The following is a 20,971-nucleotide window of genomic DNA, read 5'->3' on the forward strand; positions in this document are numbered from 1 at the left end:
TTCAACCATAAAAGAGAAATTCCTGCCATTTGCAACAACATGGATGAAATTTGAGGTCGGGAAGAGATATGGGGACATATGTATAGGTATAACTGATTCACTTTGTTATAAAGCAGAAACTAACACACCACTGTAAAGCAATTATACTCCAATAAAGATGTTAATTAATAAATAAATAAATAAAAAGAAACTTCAGGGCATTATGCTAAGTGAAATAAATCAGAGAAAGACAAATACTGTATGATCTGACTTATACATGGAATTTTCAAAAGCCAAAGTCACAAAAACAGTAGATTGGTGGTTGCTGGGGTGGGGAAATGAGTAAATGTTGGTCAAAGCACACCAACTTGCGGTTTTAAGAGGAATACCTTTTGAGGAACTAATATACAGCATGGTGACTACAGTTAACAATACTGTATTACATACTTGCGAGTTGCTAAGGGAGTAAATTTTTTTTATTTTTTATTAAAAAAATTTTTAATAACTTTTTTGGAGTGTTGTGTTTTCGTTTTCATTTGTCTCTTGGTATTTTTTAATTTTCTCTTTGATTTCTTCAGTGATCCATTGGTTGTTTAGTAGCATATTATTTAGCTTCCACATGTTTGTATTTTTTGCAGTTTTTTCCTTACAGTTAATTTCTAGCCTCATAGCATTGTGGTCAGAAAAGATGCTTGATATAATTTCCATTTTCTTAAATTTACTGAGGTTCACTTTGTGGCCCAGCATGTGATCTATCCTGGAGAATGTTCCATGTGCAGTTGAAAAGAATGTATATTCTACTGCTTTTGGATGGAGTGCTCTGTAAATATCAATTAAGTCCATTTGGTCTAGTGTGTCATTTCAGGCCTGTGTTTCCTTATTGATTTTCTGTCTGGATGATCTGTCCATTGATATAAGTGGGATGTTAAAGTCCCCCAGTATTATTGTGTTATTGTCAATTTCTCCTTTTATATGTGTTAACATTTGCCTTTTATATTGAGGTGCTCTTATGTTGGGTGCATATATATTTACAGTTGTATTTTCTTCTTGATTTGATCCTTTGATTATTATGTAATGTCCTTCTTTGTCTCTTGTAAGAGTCTTTATTTTAAAGTCTATTTTGTCTAAGTGTTGCTACTCTGGCTTTCTTTTGATTTCCATTTGCTTAGAATACCTCATTCCATCCCCTCATTTTCAGTCTGTATGTGTCTCTAGATCTGAAGTGAGTCTCTTGTAGGCAGGATATACAGGTCCTGTTTTGTTATCCATTCAGCCAGTCAGTGTCTTTTGGCTGGAGCATTTAGTCTGTTTGCATTTCAGGTAATTACCAATATGTATATTCCTGTTGCCATTTTGTTAATTGTTTTGGGTTTGTTTTTGTAGGTCTTTTTTTCCCCTTTCTTCTTTGGTTCTCTTCTCTTGTGATTTGATGACTATCTTTAGTGTTAGGTTTGGCTTCCTTTTTCTTATGTGTATATCTATTATAGATTTTTGTCTTGCAGTTACCGTGAGGTTTTTGTATAGCAGTGTATGTATATACCTGCTTGTTTTAAGTTGCTCATCTCTTAATTTCAAATGCATTTTAGATACCCTGCATTTGTACTCTCCTCCCCTCACGATTACTGTTTTTGATATTTTACATCTAATTCTTTTGTGTATCCCTTAACTGCTTATTGTGGATACAGATGATTTTACCTTTTTTGTCCTCCCTACTAGCTTTGTGTGTAGATGATTTCCTACCTTTATTGTATGTTTGCCTTTACCAGTGAGCTTTTCCATTTCACGACTTTCTTATTTCCAATTGTGGCCTTTTCTACCTAGAGAAGTTCCTTTAGCGTTTGTTTTAAAGCTGGTTTGGTGGTGCTGAATTCTTTTAGCTTTTGCTTGTCCATAAAGCTTTTGATTTCTCCATCAAATGTGAACGAGAGCCCTGCTGGGTAGAGTATTCTTCGTTGTAGATTTTTCTCTTTCATCACTTTAAGTATGTCCTGCCACTCCCTTCTGGCCTGCAGATTTTTTCTGCTGAAAAAATCAATGGATAGCCTTATGGTAGTTCCCTTGTATATTATTTGTTGCTTTTCTCTTGTTGCTTTTAATATTCTTGCTAAGAGTGTAAATCTTAAATGTCCTCATCATAGCAACTACAAAAAGGTAATTTTGTGAGGTCAAGAATGTGTTAACCTTACTGTGGTAATCATTTCTCAATATATACATATATCAGATCATATTGCACACCTTAAACTTACATAATGTTCTATGTCAGTTATATCTAAATAAAGCTGGAAAAGATGGCATCATGTGATCATTTGATAAGTGTTAAAGCCACTAAGGTGTTTGATAAAATTCAGGTACTCATAAAAATTTCCATAAAATGCTGGAATAAAAGTGTACTTCCTCAACAGGATAGAATGTTTTAAACCTATCATCAGCATTCTACTCAACAGAGAAGTGCTAGAGGGAAATCTATAAAAATTGGGATCAGAACAAGTTACCCTTTAACATTGTTTTGGAAGTTATAGGAAGTGTGGTAAGACATAAAAATTTTTTTTAAATGCATAACTTTAGGAAATGAAAAAATTATTATTACTCTTTGCTATGATTGTCTTTTAACAAGGATAAACAATCATATTTTTAACATGTACTTTGAAATAATGATAGATTCACAGGAAGTTGGAAACATAATTCAGAGAATCAAAAAGTCAGAGTAACAAGTATGGGTGAGGATGTAGGGAAACTGGAGCCCTCATATACTGCTGCTAGGAATGTAAAATGGTGCAGCCACCTTAGAGAATAGTCTGGCACTTCCTCAATTATTAAACATAGAGATACCATATGACCTAGTAGTTCTACTCCTCGGTATATATGCCCAAGAGAATTCAAAGCACATGTCCACAGAAAAACTTGTACGTGAAAGTGTATAGCTGCATTTAGCAAAAATGTGGAAACAACCCACATGTTCATCAGCTGATGAATGGATGAACAAAATGCGTTATATCCATAAGGTGCAATATTATTTGGTCATAAAAAGAAATGAAGTGTACTGCTTCATGCTACAGCATGGATGAATTTTGGAAATGTTATGTGAAGTGAAAGCAGCCTGTCACAAGATTCCATTGATATAGAATGTCCAGAAAGGCAAATCCATAGAGACAGAAAGTAGATTAGTGGTTGCTTAAGAGTGGGGTAGGATCAGCAGACCTATGTGAGTAATAGCTAATGGTACAGGATTTTTCTTTTTTGGGGTGATGAAAATGCTTTAAAACTGACTGTGGTGATAGTTGCACGTATCTGTAAATATACTAAAATCCACTGAATTAGATACTTTAAATAGGTCTATTGTATGGTATGTGAATTATATCTCAATAACGTTGTAAAACTAAATAATAATACCCTTTTCATCGTTTCCCTCAATGGTAACTATAGTGCAATGTCACAACCAGGAAATCGACTTGGTACAGTTCACAGACGTTAATCACATTTCATGTTCTGTATGTACTCATTTGTGTGTGTGTGTGTGTGTGTTTAGTTCTGTGCAGTTTTTTTCATGTGTAGATTTGTGTTACCACCACTGTAGTCAAGATAGTGAACCCTAATCCATAGAGAATACCTTGTGCTACCCTTTTATGGCCATACACACGTCCCACCCCTTCCTGTTTCGCCTCACACCCTACTCCCTTCCCCTGGTCTCTGTACACCCTAGCAACCACTGATTTATTGTCTGTCTGAATAATTTTGTTATTTCAAAAGTACTACATAAACGGAATCATATGATACATAAATTTTTGAGGGTTTTTTTTCATTTAGTAGAATTCCCTTGAGATCTCTCCAAGTCATAATATGTGTCAGTAGTCCATTGCTTTTTATTGCCAAATAGTATTCCATAGTATGCAAGTACCAGTTTGTTTAGCCATTTATCACTGAAGGACATTTGGGTTTCTAGTTTGTGCCTATTCTGAATAAAGATGCTATAAATATTTGTATATAGGTTTTTGTGAGAATGAAGTGTTCATTTCATTGGGCTAAACGCCCAAGAGTACAATTGCTGAACCATATGGTAAGGACACACTTAGCGTTATAACAAACAGCCAGACTGTTTTCCAGAGTGACTGTACCATTTGACATTCTTACCAGCAAAATATGAGTGATCCAGTTTCTTATCTTTCTCTTCAGCATTTCGTGTTATCATTGTTTTTTTCTTTTAGCCTTTCTGATAGATGTTTTATGATATCTTATTGCGGTTTTAATTTGCATTTCCCTGATGGCTAATGATTTTGAACATCTTTTCCTGTGCTTCTTTGCCATCTGTATATCCTCTTCAGTGAAATGTCTGTTCATGTTTTTATGACCAACTTCCTAGTTAGATTTTTTTTTCTTACTCTTGAGTTTTAAGAGTTCTTTATATATCCTAGGTCCAAGTCCTTTGTTAAATGTGATTTGTGAATATTTTCTCATAGTCTGTAACTTGTCTTTTTATCCTCTTGACAAGGTCTTTCACAGAATACAGGTTCTTAATTTTGAAGATGGGTGTTTTATCATTTTTTACTTTTATGGATCTTGCTTTAAGTGTTACGTCTGAGAGGTCTAACTCTAGGCTCCGAAGATTTTCTCCTGTGTTTAGTTCTAAATGTTCTACAGTTTTACATTTTACATTTAGGTCCATGGTCCACTTGAGTTTGTTTTGTTTAATTTTATTTTCTTTGGCTGCATTGCATCTTAATTACGGCACGCGGGATCTTTCTTGTGGCGTGCGGGCTTCTCTCTAGTTGTGGCACTTGGGCTCCAGAGGGGGCTGGCTCAGTAGTTGCGGTGTGTGGGCTTAGTTGCTCTGCGGCACGTGGGATCTTTGTTCCTTGATCAGGGGTTGCACCCACGTCCTCTGCATTGGAAGGTGGATTGTTAACTACTGGACCACCAGGGAAGTCCCCACTTGAGTTTGTATAAGATGTTAGGTTTTGTATAAGATGTGAGGTTTTTAGGTCAAGGTTCATTTTTGGCCTATGGATGTCCAGTTGCCCCAGCACTGTTTTTTGAAAGGGCTATCCTTCCTCCACTGGATTTTTTCTTTATCCTTGTCAAAATTCATTTGAATACATTGCTATGAATCTATTTCTATTTCTATTCTGTTCTATTGATTTGTGTTCATCCTTCCACTGATAATCACACTGTCCTGATCACTTTAGCTGTATAGTAAGTGTTAACATCAAGTTGAATGATTCTCTTTACTTCTTTTTTCTTTTTCAAAATTGTTTTAGCTAATTTAGGTCCTTTGCCTTTCCACGAACACTTTAGAACAGGGTTGTCTGTGTCTACAAAAAACTTAGCTGGGATTTTGATAGGCACTGCATTGAATTTATAGATCAATTGGGGGAGAATTGATAACTTTACTATGTTGAGTTTTTCAATCCATGAACATGATAGTAGATCCTCTTTGATTTCTTTCATCAACATTTTGTAATTTTCAGTGTGCAGATCCTTATACATGTTATAACAATATACAGTCATTTTAATTTTTAGGTTTATTTTTAAATTCAGTGAATAGAGCAGATAAATTTACAACACATATGTCAGCAGCATGAAATAACCTGTGTGTGTATAAATAAGTGCAACCATTTAGAATATATGGTAAAAAGACATCACATACAGAATAGCACATACACACACAAAATTGTTTGGGTAAGGGACAGTATGTGTTTTAAAGGCATAAGTAACATTTCTCTAGACCCCCCAATCTGAACATACCATTAAATTGTGAAGGAAGTTCGTTGGCATAATTTAAGAAGTACGTTAAAAGTGATTAATTCACTACTTGGATAGACTATTTGAAATCCTAAATTAAATAAGTCAATGAAATCATAATTTATAAAATGTAAATATTGATATTAAACACACTTAATCATACCACATGGCCTTCAGATCAGTATATATTGTGAGAGAACTAGTTTGCTATGTTTATAGGTCCTTCCATCATATTTTCCTCTGTATCTGTGTACATCTTGTCCTAATATTCAGAGCATTATGCAGTTGACCCTTGAACAACGTGGGGGTTAGCGGGCATCGACCCTTTGCGCGGTCCAAAATCTGCGTATAACTAACAGTTGGCCCTCTGTACCTGCAGTTTGTCTGTATTCACGGTTCCACATTTGTGGATTCAACCCGTATGGATCATGTAGTTCTATAGTATTAGCTATTGAAAAGAAGTGGACTCACCTGGTTCAAACCCATGTGGTTCAAGGATACTTCATACTGTATTTTATATTGTTATAATAGAAAGTGCTTGGGTGTTGGAGTCGGGAAGACTGGCCTAGAATTCTTGATGCAATATTGCCTATGTGAGAAATGACAGAAACTCGTGACTTGGAGAGACATCCTTAACCTTCTGAAACCTCAGTTTCTTCATGTGAAAAATGGGAATGGTAATTCTTTACAGAGCTCTAATGAAGATTAAGTGAGGTAATGTATGTAAAGAAATGTAGTAGCTGAAATGTAGGGATATTTGATACGTTCTAGGTTATCCCAACTCCTTAACCCTCCTCACAATTCCCTAATTCCTGGCCCCTGAGTCCTCCAACTTTTCATTAGCTTTTAGAGTTCATGATACAGAGCAGGGGTTGGCAAACTTTTTAGTAAAGGGCCCAGGTAGTCAATATCTTAGCCTTTGCTAGTCGAACCACTCATCTCTGTGCTTGTATCCTGAAATCGGTAGGCAATATGTAAATAAATGAGCGTGGTGTGTTTCTGTAAAGCTTTATTTATGGATTGTGAAATTTCAATTTCATATAATTTTCACGTTTCATGAAGTATTATTACTCTTAATTTTTTTTTTCAACCATTTGAAAATAGAAAATTCACTCTTAGCTCTCAGGCCAAAAAAAAGGTGCCGGGGGGAGCAGAAAACTGGATTTAGTACCTGCCATAGTTTTCTGACCCCAATAGAGAGGATGTCTCTAATAAGCCTGTTATGTGGCAGTGTTCTCAGTGGCTAAGAACATATCCTTCGAAAAGAAAGACCTGGGTTTGTAATTCTGGCTTTGCCACTTAGTTTGACCTTCGATAAGTTACTTTACCTTCCATCTCTAAAGCTCAGCTTGCTCACCTAGAGTGCTGACTTTTTATGAGGTTAAAGGAAGTAATATAGAAAAGAGGACTGTTGCACAAATGATCTCAATAAATGGGAGCTGTAAACATCTACAGTCTTCCTCTTTCATTGAAATCTTTTGCAGTTTATCTTGATAAGTTTTTCAGAGCCCCATAAGGAACGGTAAGGCATTTCCCATGACTTGCAAAGAATCTTGTTTCTTTCCTGGAAACCCTTGTGGAAACCTTCTGAGTTATAAACTTGCCTTTAACCTTCCCTGCAACCACAGCCAGAGCCTTGAGGGTTAGATACCTTGGGAGCTGAGCCTCTTCTCCCCTCAACTGTAAAAGCATCACAGAGGGCATTCAGAGCATCTCAGAATCATGAATTAAATCAACATGGATTGCCAGTTGTTTTAGGGAGAGAAATGGCTAATGATCAGGGTCTTTAGCACCCTTTTGCTTTGGAGCAGCCATCCCTTTCTGCCGTGCTCCTAAAAGCAAAAAGCATACTGATGACACAGCAAAGCACACAAGGCAGCACTTTGGCAGGAAGCCAGTAGAGAACTGGTGAGCACAGCTGGATCACAGGCTTAGGCCACATTGAAGTTGGGCTTAGAGCCAAAGCATGCCCAACGCTTAGCCCACTGGCATCCCTCCACCCAAGTCCGAATCTGATGTAAGGCACAGGTGATGTCAGAATCAGCCAATATCCACACCTGTGAGAAGAGCCCGAGGCTGAGCAGGATTGATAACAGCCAGCTGCCAGGACCGAACCCACAGTAATGGTTGAAAGAGGAGCGGCAGGGCTTATTAGTAGATCCTGACTTTCCTTGGTAGAATACATACCTTCTCCTGCCTGTAAGTCATGTGAGCTCGAAACATCCTCCAAACAAAACCAACCTGATGAGGACTGCCTCGAGAGAGAAGTTGCTAGGTAGCTGGCAAACTCACACCCACAGTCTGCGTGTATCTGCACGAGAGAGATGGGTCTTCACTGCATCCTGCCTAGCCTAATTGCTTCTCCTGGAGATAAAGGATGCTGGTGTCTGTAGTTGGAAGGCTGGAAAGGAGACGTGTGGAGTGGACTGAGATTCGAGATTTGGAGAGGAAGGGGGAGCCTTATTGCCTCTGGACCTTCTATCATGCAGGTCTGCCACTGAGGGTCTAAGGCAGGTCCTCTGTCAGGGGAGCCCCTTATATCACTAGCACAGAGCCGAGCCCCTCGCTGTTTTAACTTTCTCCAGCTGCTCTGCATTTTGCGGGTAGGCACTGAAATAATTGTGTCCCTTGATGGTGGTCTCTGTTGCTGAGTGACAGTATTTTCTGAGTTCCTTATATACCCTTCCCCCCTAGTCGTGACCTTCTAATGGAATGCCCGCTGTAAGTTGTTTGTTTGTTCACTCTGGTTTCCTCTCCCAGGCCAGAACCATCTCGACAGGAGTCAGGGCAATCCATCACGATCCTGTATTCCCTCACCCCAAAGCCCCTCACTGGGGAAGTACAGATTTGAAAGGAGGAAGGCAACAGCTGCAAACCATATTTTATTTCTGATCCCCTTCCTGGTGCCAGCAGCTGGGCTGGTACCAGCCCTGTGTGACTAAACTAGCCACCTGGAACCTCTCCACGTAAATCTGTGTGGCTCCTGAGGCCAAGTGATGTGTACTGGCATGGTCCACCCTGTGCTGATATCACCCCTGGTGGAAATGGCCTCTCCACAAAGGATCTGACTCTTCTCTGAGTTTTTCCTAACTCAGAGGTTCTTACAGGGCCATATTCCCCTCCTCAGACACCCACACAGATTCCTAATGCCTTTATCTCCTCCTCTTGGGAGGAAACTGGAGGTGTGCCGTGACCTTCACTGTTTGACGGTTTATGAACTGCCCACAGGGGCTGGGAGGAGTGTTTTTGCCTTTTCTCTAATTGCTTCCATCAGAAGTAGTATACTGTGGTAGACAGTCTTTTTTGAAGTCAGAGATGTCTTTGAGGTGCTGAAGTCTGTGTTCTAATCCTGACTTTATCACTTACTACTGTTTGCCGTGGGCAAGTTGCTGGTTCCTGCATTTCAAGACTGGCATGATGATGATGCCACCGCCACCAGCATTTGGGGGATGCTCTGAAAATTAATGGATAATGATTGTTAAGTATCTGTCACACTCCTGACTTGTTTTAAGTGCTTGTCCCCTTGTACACACACCTGTGTATACTTGCACACTTTGTGCTAATTTATATGTGTATTCCTCTGGTAATAGTGGTTTGGGCATTGCTAGGTTTCTGCAGATATTTTTTGAAAAGTTTGGTTTTTTTCCTGACAACAATAGGAATGTGTATTAAGTTTTTCGAAAAAGGGAAAGCACACGAAAAAATACAAATTGTACGAGATGATCATTGGCACCATTTTGTCATGTAATGAATTTTCTGAAAATTCTATTTAAAATTTTATTTCACGTAGGATCATGCTGTACAGTCGACTTTTTAATTTTTTAATGTGAATGAATTTTTATTATGAATCCACTTGTTTTCCTATAATATGATTTTTAATAATTGTAGTCTATTATTTGGATGTACCATCATTTATTTATCATATCTCTTGTGGTTGAACTTTGTTGGTTATTTCAGGTTTTTCACTGTGATAAACTCTAGTTGATCCTTCTTGCAGCATAATCTTTATACACATTTATAAGTTCTTTTTGAATAAGTTTTGAAAAGCAAGTTGGGTTAAAAGTAGAAACATTTTTAAAGCTTTGAATTTTAAAGCTTTTCTTCCATAAAGCCTTTGCTATTTTAAATGCCCACGAGTAGTGGTCCCCCTTCATACCTTCTTTAATTGAGTATTAAGTTTTTAAAAAAACGATTACATATACATGAAAATTTATCTTATTGCTTATTATCTAGTTACTTATTTAAACATTTTCTGTTCATGTTCTTTGCCACTTATGTTTGATGATTTATGATAACCTTTAATATATGAAGTGTATGAAATCTTTTATCATACTATTTGTTGTAGATATTTATTCCCCACTCATTTGCCTTTTAATTTCTTTATGGTAAGGTCTCTTTCTTTTTCTCCCACTCTCTCTTTCTTTTTTAAAAAAATGTATCAAAGTCCATATATTTTATAGTTAAAGCTATTAATCTTTTCCTTTAGTTATTTTTTTATTTTAGCTTTTGTGCTAAGAAGTCATTTCCCCCTGAGAAATCACAAAAATATCCAACTGTGTGTTCTTCCTAAATTATTTACCTTTTTTGAATTTCTTGTGGCATGAGTGTGAGGTAGGGATTCATTATTTTAATAGGCATGATGACTATTTCTTTAAAAACTTATGAAAACTAATCATAAAATATTTTAAGGGTCAGTAGATACACATAAAAAATACCAAAATGAAGAACCCAAATGGAAATATATTTCAGTGATTATTTAAAAAAAAAAAAAGGCTGTGTTTAGTATTGAGAAGATGCTACTCTGGCAGTTGTAGTTAATTCTAAACAGCTAAAGTACCGTATTTAAATTCCACATTAACCCTTTTTTGTTACTCACTGAGGTGGCTACTGGGAGTGATAATATTTGGAGTTCACTTTAACTTCTTTTTCTCTGGATATCTTTTTTCTGTCACAATCTCTGTTTTTGGAGCACCCTGCCCTCCTGGACAGTATCTCTCTCCAGGAAGTGTGCCTTTGTGGATCCTTCCAGTCTTCTGATGGCTCTGTTTTAGCTTCCATTCCTTTAATTTATGAATCATTTATCTAGTCTTAAAATTCTGGTTTTCCGATAGCCCTGCCTGTTTTTGAAACACAGTGTTGTAGGTTGACCGTAGGCAAAACATCACAAAATTACTGATAACTTGGAAAAATCAGATGTATTCAGAGGAAGAGCACTGACTCTTGGTACCTCCTGTTTCAGGAAAAGATGAAAGGCAAGAACAAGCTGGTGCCTCGCCTGCTAGGTATCACCAAGGACTCGGTGATGCGCGTGGATGAAAAGACCAAGGAAGTGCTGCAGGAGTGGCCACTCACCACAGTCAAGCGCTGGGCAGCCTCACCCAAGAGCTTCACACTGGTAGGGACTGGCTGAAGGCAGTGAGTGGGCCAGCATGGCCTTGGGTGATATCGTGGGGCAGGGAAACAATACAAGCCCATTGGGTTTCCCTGCCCTTGGAGAGGGACAGATGGTGGGGGTCCACGAGGGCAGGGGTGGGCACTGGTCCAGAAGTGAGCGAGATGTCTGAGAGCTGGGTCTCATTGGCCACCTCTTCCTCTCTAGTGCTCTAAGTCTGTCTGAGTTCTTTAATTAGAAAGAGCCAGTCAGGGATGGTTCTCAGTCTCTGTGGTCCTGATGCCATGCCTAGTATACCCTAAAAGGCAGCTTTATAACGCTCTGAGGCCCGTACAAAGGCTCCCTCCTCATCTTTAGTTGTTTTAGAAGTTCCTAAGAATTGTGACAACTTGCCAAGCTATGTTTTCCCAGCCTGCCTATGAAGAGAACATTGTTGTATGGTGGAAATAGCATAGACTGTGGGGTAACATTCGAAATCAGCTTTCATTCCCAGCTCTGTGCCCTTGCTCAAGTTACTTCTCCTCTCTGAGCCTTAATGTCCTCAGCTGTGAAATGGGGGTAGTAATACCTGTTTCACAGAGTTGTCAGAATCAAATGAGACAATGATAATAAAATGCTCAAAGTGAAATGCATGGAAAGTAGGGAGAATGTTTGTTCCAGACCTTTAAACCTCTGAATTCTTCCTCCCAATCTCAGTATCTGCTCTTAACAGAGTATACCATGTGGCCTTAACTGTAGCCAGCCACATTGGTATGTGAGAATTGGTAGGGCAATTATTTTGTAGCACATATCGAGCCGTAAGAGAAATCAGAAAGTGTTGACATTTGTGAATTTCTTCAGCACTCCTGAACTGTACTATTCTCCAGCTCTTGTGAACACTTGAAATAACTGCATCTAGGCAAGATCTTATAATAGGGCATCAGAAAAAAGGTATAAGGAAGGGGCCTTAGTGGGAGTATTAGTTATCTAATTTGATCATTGATTGATAGACTCTTGCCAGTTGGGAGGAATCTTCAGAAAACATACCTTCTTTCCTCCTGTAGTGAGTAACAGCTGTATCCACATGGCCCTTAAAAAGTAGGTGTTCACGCTTAGTGAACTAACTTCTCATCTTCCATTGTAGGTAATTGTGGATAATTTCTAAAATAGAAAAATCAAGAAATCAATATAAATATATTATTTAGAAATACTAGAAGAAATTGCTAAAAAGGATTCAAAGTAGTTGCACGGGGGATGGAAAGTGAAGGTGGGAATGGGTAGGGCAGGCATAGCTATGTTTTGTTATATACATTTTGATACTATTGGTCTTTTTAAGCTAGACCCAAGTACTGCTTTTTTAAAAACAAAAAGTTATTAAAAACTGTTGCGAATTGCAGTAACTGCCTGAAGCGAAAGAGACAACAAATATCAATGTTTTTACTAAAGTTGGAGTAAAGCTTATAACCTGTAAAGTTTCTTTCCTTCCTACCCAGCTTTAATTTAATATACAAGTGTTTAGAGATTTTCCTATTGTCTTTCTGTTATTGAGTTTTAGTTTGTTTCTCTTATGGTCAATGAGATGTACTGTGATTCTGTTAATGTTCATGGAACATACTTTGTATGATTTCAATTTGTAGAATTTTAAGGTTTGTGTTATATCACAGGGATATGATCATTCTTGGAGAATGTTCCATGAGTGCTTGAAAAGAATGTGCATTCTGCTGTTGGGTGTAGTGTCCTATAAATGCCAGTTAGATCCTATTAGCTGTTGGTGGTATTTCAGTCTTACATATCCTTGTTAATTTTCTGTCTAGTAATTCTAACAATTCCTGAGAGTGAAGTTCCCAACAGCAACTGGGGATTTTTTCTATTTCTCCTTTCATCTCTATCAGTTTTTGTTTCATGTATTTTGAAGCTCTGCTGTTCTGTATCTATACATTTAAGATTATGCTATGTTCTTAATGGAGAAATTGTTCTATCGTTATGTTCTTTTGTTCATAGTAAAGATTTTGCTCTGCAGTTTGCTTTATCTTACATTGGTATAGCCACTCACGCTTTTTTTGTGTGTGTCTGTGGTACGCGGGCCTCTCACTGTTGTGGCCTCTCCCGTTGCGGAGCACAGGCTCTGGACGCGCAGGCTCAGCGGCCATGGCTCACGGGCCCAGCCGCTCCGCGGCATGTGGGATCTTCCCGGACCGGGGCACAAACCTGTATCCCCTGCATCGGCAGGCAGACACTCAACCACTGTGCCACCAGGGAAGCCCCACTCATGCTTTTTTAAATTAGGTGTTTGAATGTTATATTTTTCTACCCTTTTATTTTAAACCTAGTTATATTGTTAGGTTTTAAATGAATTTCATGTAGAGAGCATGGAGTTGGGTTGTGCTTTTTATTAAAATTCACTCTTGTAATTAATGTCTTTAGGCCAATTATCTTTTAAGCTAATTATTAGTATGTTCGATATTATGTCTACCATTTTATTATTTTTTTGTTTATTTTATTCTCTATTTTTCTTGCCTTCCTGTGGGTTACTTGAACATTTTTTTTAGAGTTCCATTTTTTTTCATTAATTAATTTTTGGCTTCGTTGGGTCTTCGTTGCTGCGCGTGGGCTTTCTCTAGTTGCAGTGAGCGGGAGCTACTCTTTGTTGCAGTGAGTGGTCTTCTCATGTGGTGGCTTCTCTTGTTGCAGAGAACAGGCTCTAGGCATGTGGGGTTCAGTAGTTGTGGCACGTGGGCTCAGTAGTTGTGGCTCATGGCCTCTAGAGCGCAGGCTTAGTAGTTGTGACGCACGGGGCTTAGTTGCTCCGCGGCATGTGGGATCTTCCCGGGCCAGGGCTCGAACCCGTGTCCCTGTATTGGCAGGTGGATTCCTAACCACTGTACCACCAGGGAAGTCCCTAGAGTTCCATTTTTTTTTTTAAAGGCTTCACCAGAGTTTTCTTTTATAAATTTATTTTTTATTTATTTTTGGCTGTGTTGGGTCTTCATTTCTGTGCGAGGGCTTTCTCCAGTTTGGCAAGCGGGGGCCACTCGCAGTGTGTGGGCCTCTCACTGCTGCGGTCTCTCCTGTTGTGGAGCATAGGCTCCAGAAGTGCAGGCTCAGTAGTTGTGGCTTACAGGCCCAGTTGCTCTGCGGCATGTGGGATCCTCCCAGGCCAGGGCTTGAACCCGTATCCCCTGCACTGGCAGGCAGACTCTCAACCACTGCACCACCAGGGAAGCCCCTCCATTTTTATTTATAATCTTTTTGAGCATATTTCTTTGCATAGTGCTCTTAGTAATTATTCTAGATAGTATCATATATGTATGAGATTATTTACCACCTACTAGCATCAATGTTTCACCACTTCAAATAAAATATAAAAACTTTACTTCCATTTAGGTCTGTTTACACTCTACACTTTTTGAGTATAATTGTTTAAATATTTCTTCTGTATACATTGACCACTACATGAGATGGTGTTACAGCTTTTGCTTCAACCATAAAATAAAATGGAAGAAAACTCATGAGGTGAAAGGATAGTCTATTACATTTACTTCTGTTTTTATCCATCTCATTGTTCTTTCTCTTTCAAGTTCCCTGTCTTCTTTTGTTTTCATTTTCCTTATGTTTGGAGAGCTTTCTTTAGCCATTCTTTAAAGGTAGGTCTGCTAGCAACAAATTCTTAGTTTTCCTTCATCTGAGAATGTTATATCCCCTTCATTCATGAAGGTTAATTTTGCCAGTTACAGGCTTTGAGATCTACAGTTCTTTTCTTTTAGCACTTGAGAAGTGTCATTCTACTTCTTTCTGGCCTCTGTGGTTTCAGAATAGAAATTTTCTGTCATCAGATTGGTATTCCTTTGTAGGTAATATGTTGCTTTTCTATGGATGTTTTAAAGTTTTTCTTTTCTCTAGTTTTCAGAAGTTCATGGGGTGGGTTTCTGAGGTTGATTCTATTTTGAGGTTTGCTTAGCTTCTTGAATTTGTAGGTTTATGTCTTTCACTAATTCAGAGACGTTTTCAGCCATTATTTCTTTTAATACTTTTTTTTTTTTTGGATACCACACTCTACTCTCCTTCCATATTTCTGATGATATGGACATTAGGTCTTTTCATATATATATATATATATATATATTTTTTTTTTTTTTTTTTTTTTCCTGCCATGCCACACAGCTTGTGTGATCTCAGTTCCCTAGCCAGGAATTGAACCCTGGCTGTGGCAGTGAAAGCCCGGAATCCTAACCACTAGGCCACCAGGGAACTCCCATTAGGTCTTTTTTTAAATTGTTCCACAGATCCCTGAAGCTCTGTTGTATTTTGTCTGTTTTCTGTTGTTTCGCTTGACTAAATTCTGTTGATCTGTTTTCAAGTTTATTCTTTTCTTTGTCATTTCCATACTACTGTTTATATCCTGTGCATTTTACTTTGGTTATGGCATTTTTTAATTCTAAAATTTCAATTTGGTTCCTTTTTATGACTTGGGTTTCTTCATTGAATCTTTCTATTGTTTTCATTTGTTTTGGGAGAATTTGTAATTGGGTGTTGAAACATTTTTTATTATTCAAAATCAAAAATTCCTTATCACATAATTCCAACATCTGCTTCATTTCAGTATTGACATCCGTTGATTATCTTTTTTTTTTTTTTTTTTTTGCGGTACGCGGGCCTCTCACTGTTGTGGCCTCTCCCGTTGTGGAGCACAGGCTCCGGACGCACAGGCTCAGTGGCCATGGCTCACGGGCCTAGCTTCTCCGCAGCATGTGGGATCCTCCCTGACCGGGACACGAACCCGCGTCCCCTGCATCAGCAGGCGGACTCTCAACCACAGCGCCACCAGGGAAGCCCTGATTATCTTTTTTTACGTCATAGTTATCCTAGTTCTTGAAATGAATAGTGATTTTCAATTATATCCTAGATGTTTTGATTATGATAATAGGAGACTCTTGATATTATTTATATCTTCTGTTGTAGCAGACAGTCAACTTGTTTAGGTTTAGTGTGTAGTGTTCTGGCTGTAGGTTTAGTGTGTAGTGTTCTAGTGTTCAAGTCTTTGTGGACTTGAGTTGCAATGGCAGTTTATTTTCTGAGCCCTTGCAATGCTATTCTGGATTGCTTTGTACTTCTGACTCTGCTGGGGTTCCTGCTCAAAGCCTGTTGGTGCTCGGGGTGTGGGGGAAGAAGGTACTTCCTTGGGCCACCTGCTATTGCTGGCTGACCTTTTTTAGGGGAGGTAGAAGCTACTGAGCCTGAATCTACTTATGCCACTGAGTGGAGGGGAGGGAGACACAGGGCTTCACTGTGGCCACTGCTGCAAAGTGACCAGATCACCCGCCTGCCTGGGTTGTGGAGCAGGTCCTGGGATGGCCAGACTTTCACTGCTTTGCAGGTGCTGGTGAGCAACAACCTAGGTTGTGGAGCTGCTTGAGGCTCCCAACTAGGTCTCTGTTGGGCTTCCCCTCTCCTGGTCCCTTGGCCAAAGAGAACAGACTTTTGGGAACTTACTGTTGGACGTTCCAAGTTTCAGCCCTCTCCAGCACCCAGTCTTGGGGGTATGGGATCTAAAACAAAATTCAAGAACTCTTCAGACTGTGGTTCTTCAGGTCCTGAGGTCACCAGCCAGTCTACCTTTCCAGCTTTCAGAGCCCTTTACCATTGCTTGTTGAATAAATTTTAGGGTGTTCAGTTGTATTTAGGGGGGCAAGCAAGAAAAAGTGAATCCATGCCAGAACCTGTTCCAAAACTGGACCCCCTCACCTTTAAAACTGCTGATGTGCTGTATTTCTTCTAATGTGGGTTTTGTCCCCCCAGGATTTTGGGGAGTATCAGGAAAGCTACTATTCAGTACAGACCACTGAGGGAGAGCAAATATCCCAGCTGATTGCAGGCTACATTGACATCATCCTCAAAAAGGTATTTCATACTGATGCAAATTGGACAACACTTCTTTATTAAAAGACTCAGTTTAGGTGATGAAGCTCCCTGAAAAACAAACAAGCAAGCAGACACCTCATGGAAAGTACTTGATTCACTGATTGAAGCTTTAACATTAAGATTGCTTAAGTGTGAAGTCTTTAACCTCATATCCTAGGAGATTTCTGATTTTGCTGCAGCTCATATTTGTGTCATTGACTGCCAAGTCATGAGCAACAGTGCATCATTTAGCTAATGAATGAGCCTGGCTAACCCCTCAGCGTCTTCCTCTCTACGTAATTGTTATGCTTTCCGGCCTCTATAGAAACTGGCTTTAGGGTCTGAAGATATTCCTTTTCTTTCTTCTCTCTCTCTCTCTTTTTTAACCTATTTTAATGGGGAGTTATATGCCATAGTGGTATACCTTTCCTAGGGCTTCAAGATACAGCCCACAAAAATAGCCAAGTTCTACTGGAATATTCATATCTATGTCTTGATTTTAACTGTATAAAATTGTGCAGTAATGTTACACAGAAGACATTATATATCTCTCTGTATTAAATAATATATTTCTTTTTCATTACTCTTGCTTTGTTTCACCCATCACTTATTAATTATCCAATACAAGGAATTTGGGGTAAACCTTAACAGATCTGCTTGTGTGGCTCATTTTTAAAACCCTCTTAAAAGGGTCTTGTGTCAAGACCTGCTGACTTTCGTTTTTGTCTTGTTTTACCTCAGAAACAAAGTAAAGATAGATTTGGACTAGAGGGCGATGAGGAGTCAACTATGTTAGAAGAGTCCGTTTCCCCCAAAAAGTAAGTATCGTTAAGAGCACTGGAGAACTGGCTTCTCCCTGGATACAGGGCAGGTTTCCTTGTGCCAGCTCTGGGGCTGTTGCCCTGAAGTCCCTCACGTGGAGGAGGTGATAGTGGATGAGATAGATGAGTCTTGCTTCTCGAAGTGTGGTCCCCAGACCATTGTCATCAGTGTTGAGGGTGTCTTGTTGGGGCGGCGGTGGCTGGGGACTTCAGGGAGACACTGAACAAGATGTAGTGCGTAATTCCACCTTTAGACACAGTGAGCCTTCATGAGTCCTGTTCTGAATTTCTGATTTAAATCTCATAAACTGCATCATTATCATCAGAGCCTGGAGACTGAGTTTAATTCTGTACCTTTGGGCTAGGGGCCTAGCCAGTAGAGGAGTTTTTGTTTATGGGATGCTTTTACCTGCCACGCTTGATACATATGTCATGAGGCAGCAGAGGAACAAGAAAAGAACATGGACCCTGGAGCCAGAGTTACTGGGTTCAAATCTGGGGTCTGTTTTCTACTGTGTGGCCTTGGGGACATTATGAATTTTCTCTGTCTGTTTCATCTCATCTATAAAATGAGAATAATGATTGATCATACTACCTCATAAGTTTGAATTTAATGATTGAGTTACTAATAAAGCACATAAAACAATCCCTGGTACATAATAGATGTTTACTATTATCATCATTTTAAATTCAGAATAATCTCAATTTAGCTCCATTTTATAAATGAGGAAACTGAGATTTATTAAAATTAAGTAACATCTAATAAGTGAGACTTGTTGACCAAAACCTATTCAGCTACTCCCTTGATGTTAAATAGAGCATTGCAGTAATAACTTTTCTTGTCTGTACTTTGTTGTGTGTGTCCATCTTGCTGTCTCACTTGATCTCAGCAGCATCCCCTTGTGGAAGAGGTAGGCTAGATTTTATCATCCCCAGTTCATAGATGAGGAAACCAAAGCTCCTAGAGGTTAGTTGAGATGCATGCATGTGGCAGAGCCAGGACTCAGATTCAGGTGTTCTGATGTCTCCTATAGTGCACTGCCAGAGAGTTTGAGCATATTCCACCACGTTGAAGTTGTCTAGTAATAGGAATTGTTTCTCTGATGTTGCTGCTCTGTACACTTTCTCACAGTTTGCATCATAATCCCCTTGAAGGTGCTTTTCCATTTGTCCCTTATTTGTACGCAAGTTGGAACCAAATTTGATGTGGTGCATTTCAAGTACTACTTGCTACCCTCTGGCAAAAGACCTTAATTTCTTGAAATTATTAATGACCATTAGATGGACATTAGTAACCTAGTACTTCCTAATAGGGTGAGCTGTTCACTTCCTAGGATTCTGCTGTGCTTGAACTTCTCCTAGGAGCAGCTCAGTAAGTGTCTGAGCCCCGCGTGCTGGGACCGTCCCCACTGATGCAGACGGCATCATGGTGCGGTCTGGTCATGGCAAGCAGGAAGAGTGGTCCAGGGGAGTTCCTCATCACTAGACCTTCCACTTCGCCCTGTATTAGACATTGGCTGAGATCTTGCAATGCAGCTGAGCTCCGAGAGGAGCCATAGATCCACCCTCCCTAGTGCCAGCCCCTCCGCAGATGTTAATGCTGCTGCGTGGATGCCTGTTGCTTGGAATCCTAGCTTGGCTCACAAGCTTTGCCCTGGACAACGGGGAGTGACCTGCAGTGGTTCCAGAACCCTGGAACAGAGGCTGCTGTGCCTTAGTGCAGCTGCTCAGCAACCCTGCACCACCACCCCACCCCCCTGCCCCCCCACCCCGCAGACTCCCCCGGACACTCCCTGTGGGTTTGTCCACTGGGCTATGAGGCACCTGTGCCACCCTCAGATTCTTACCTTCATATGCTCAAAGTCCTTTACACTCACTGTTCATTCTAGGAAAATATCAAGAAGTAAAAAAAACTGACAATTTTTTTATTAGATGCCCTAGGAGTCTTCCCAGACTTAAGTTGAAATGATCTGGAAGAGAGCCAAAGTCTGCCAATCATCAAAGTTTCTAAGGTGTTGAAACAGCCTTTATGGTCAATGGCTTTTGACCTGGGGAAGGGGAGCTAAGCTGTGGGAGATTTTAAGTTCTTTTCCACGCTTCTTCCTTCAAGCTAAGGATAAATGGTCTCTGTCCCCAGGGCTTAGAATAGAACGTGGCACACAGTAGATAACGTGTTGAATGAATGCTATTTCAGGTAGAATTTACGAAATAATAGATCAGTGTATCCAAAACATTCACTTATGCCTAGAACATCATTATTTTTTGTGTCTTTTTTAAGAACAACTAATAGCATAATGCCATGAACCTATCAACTAGATACACTGGGAGTAGTTATTTATATTACTGATTATAAAAGGATTCATTCATCTCAGGGTTCTGCTGAAACATTTTAGTGCTGCTACTTCGTTCACAATTCTGTCTGTATTTGCTTCTTGGAAACTGGTTGCCATAGCATGAAGCAGTGAACACTGGTGACACCTGTGGTATCTTATTACACTCCCTGTGAATGGCCACCTCGCAGTGACCAAAGTGCCTGTCCCCCTAGGTCCACCATCTTGCAGCAGCAGTTCAATCGCACCGGGAAAGTGGAGCATGGTTCAGTGGCACTGCCGGCCGTGATGCGCTCCGGCTCCAGCGGGCCTGAGACCTTCAATGTTGGAAGCATGCCCTCCCCACAGCAGCAGGTCATGGTTGGACAGATGCACCGAGGCCACATGCCCCCGCTGGTGAGGCTACCAGGGGACTTGCCCTGCTCGTCACTATGCTGCCTTTGGTGTCCAGGGAGCCACACCAGCCTGGTGATAGGTTGTGTGTGTCATCCTCACTCTCACTACTTCCTGTCTGAATCCTGGCTCTTCAGCTGTGCAGTCCCAATGCCTAATTCCCAGTGTGTTTTCTTTTAAATGGGTGGCTCTGGCAATGCCCTGTCTAGGACCACAGGTGTCCTTTAGGGCTGGACAAGGACTAGTGGCCTCTCCACGTGGTTTGCGAGAGAGGGATAGGACCCTGCTCCCCTGCCTGCTCATCGGCCCAGATACCCCTCAGAGAGGCTTAGAAGTAGACCAAGTCTCTTCCGATCCACACATTTCCCCCCAGCGGATCATTGGTTCTTTCTGCTGTGCTGGTCTACCTGACTCGGGGCCTCTCTCAGGCCTGCTCTGGAATC

The 20,971-nt window shown here is 40.0% G+C and overlaps 1 protein-coding gene across 1 annotated transcript in view; it reads left to right on the plus strand.

The window, feature by feature from the left end:
• TLN2 (talin 2) overlaps positions 1-20,971 on the plus strand; it is a 441,569-nt gene that overhangs the window by 272,211 nt on the left and 148,387 nt on the right. The window contains exons 12-15 of the mRNA XM_065872706.1: positions 10,955-11,110; positions 16,883-16,984; positions 17,726-17,802; positions 20,351-20,531. Of these exons, the coding sequence (XP_065728778.1) occupies positions 10,955-11,110; positions 16,883-16,984; positions 17,726-17,802; positions 20,351-20,531 (516 nt within the window). The remainder of the gene's footprint in view (positions 1-10,954; positions 11,111-16,882; positions 16,985-17,725; positions 17,803-20,350; positions 20,532-20,971) is intronic.

This window comes from Phocoena phocoena, chromosome 2 (assembly GCF_963924675.1).
Source record: "Phocoena phocoena chromosome 2, mPhoPho1.1, whole genome shotgun sequence".
Classification (NCBI taxonomy): domain Eukaryota; kingdom Metazoa; phylum Chordata; class Mammalia; order Artiodactyla; family Phocoenidae; genus Phocoena; species Phocoena phocoena.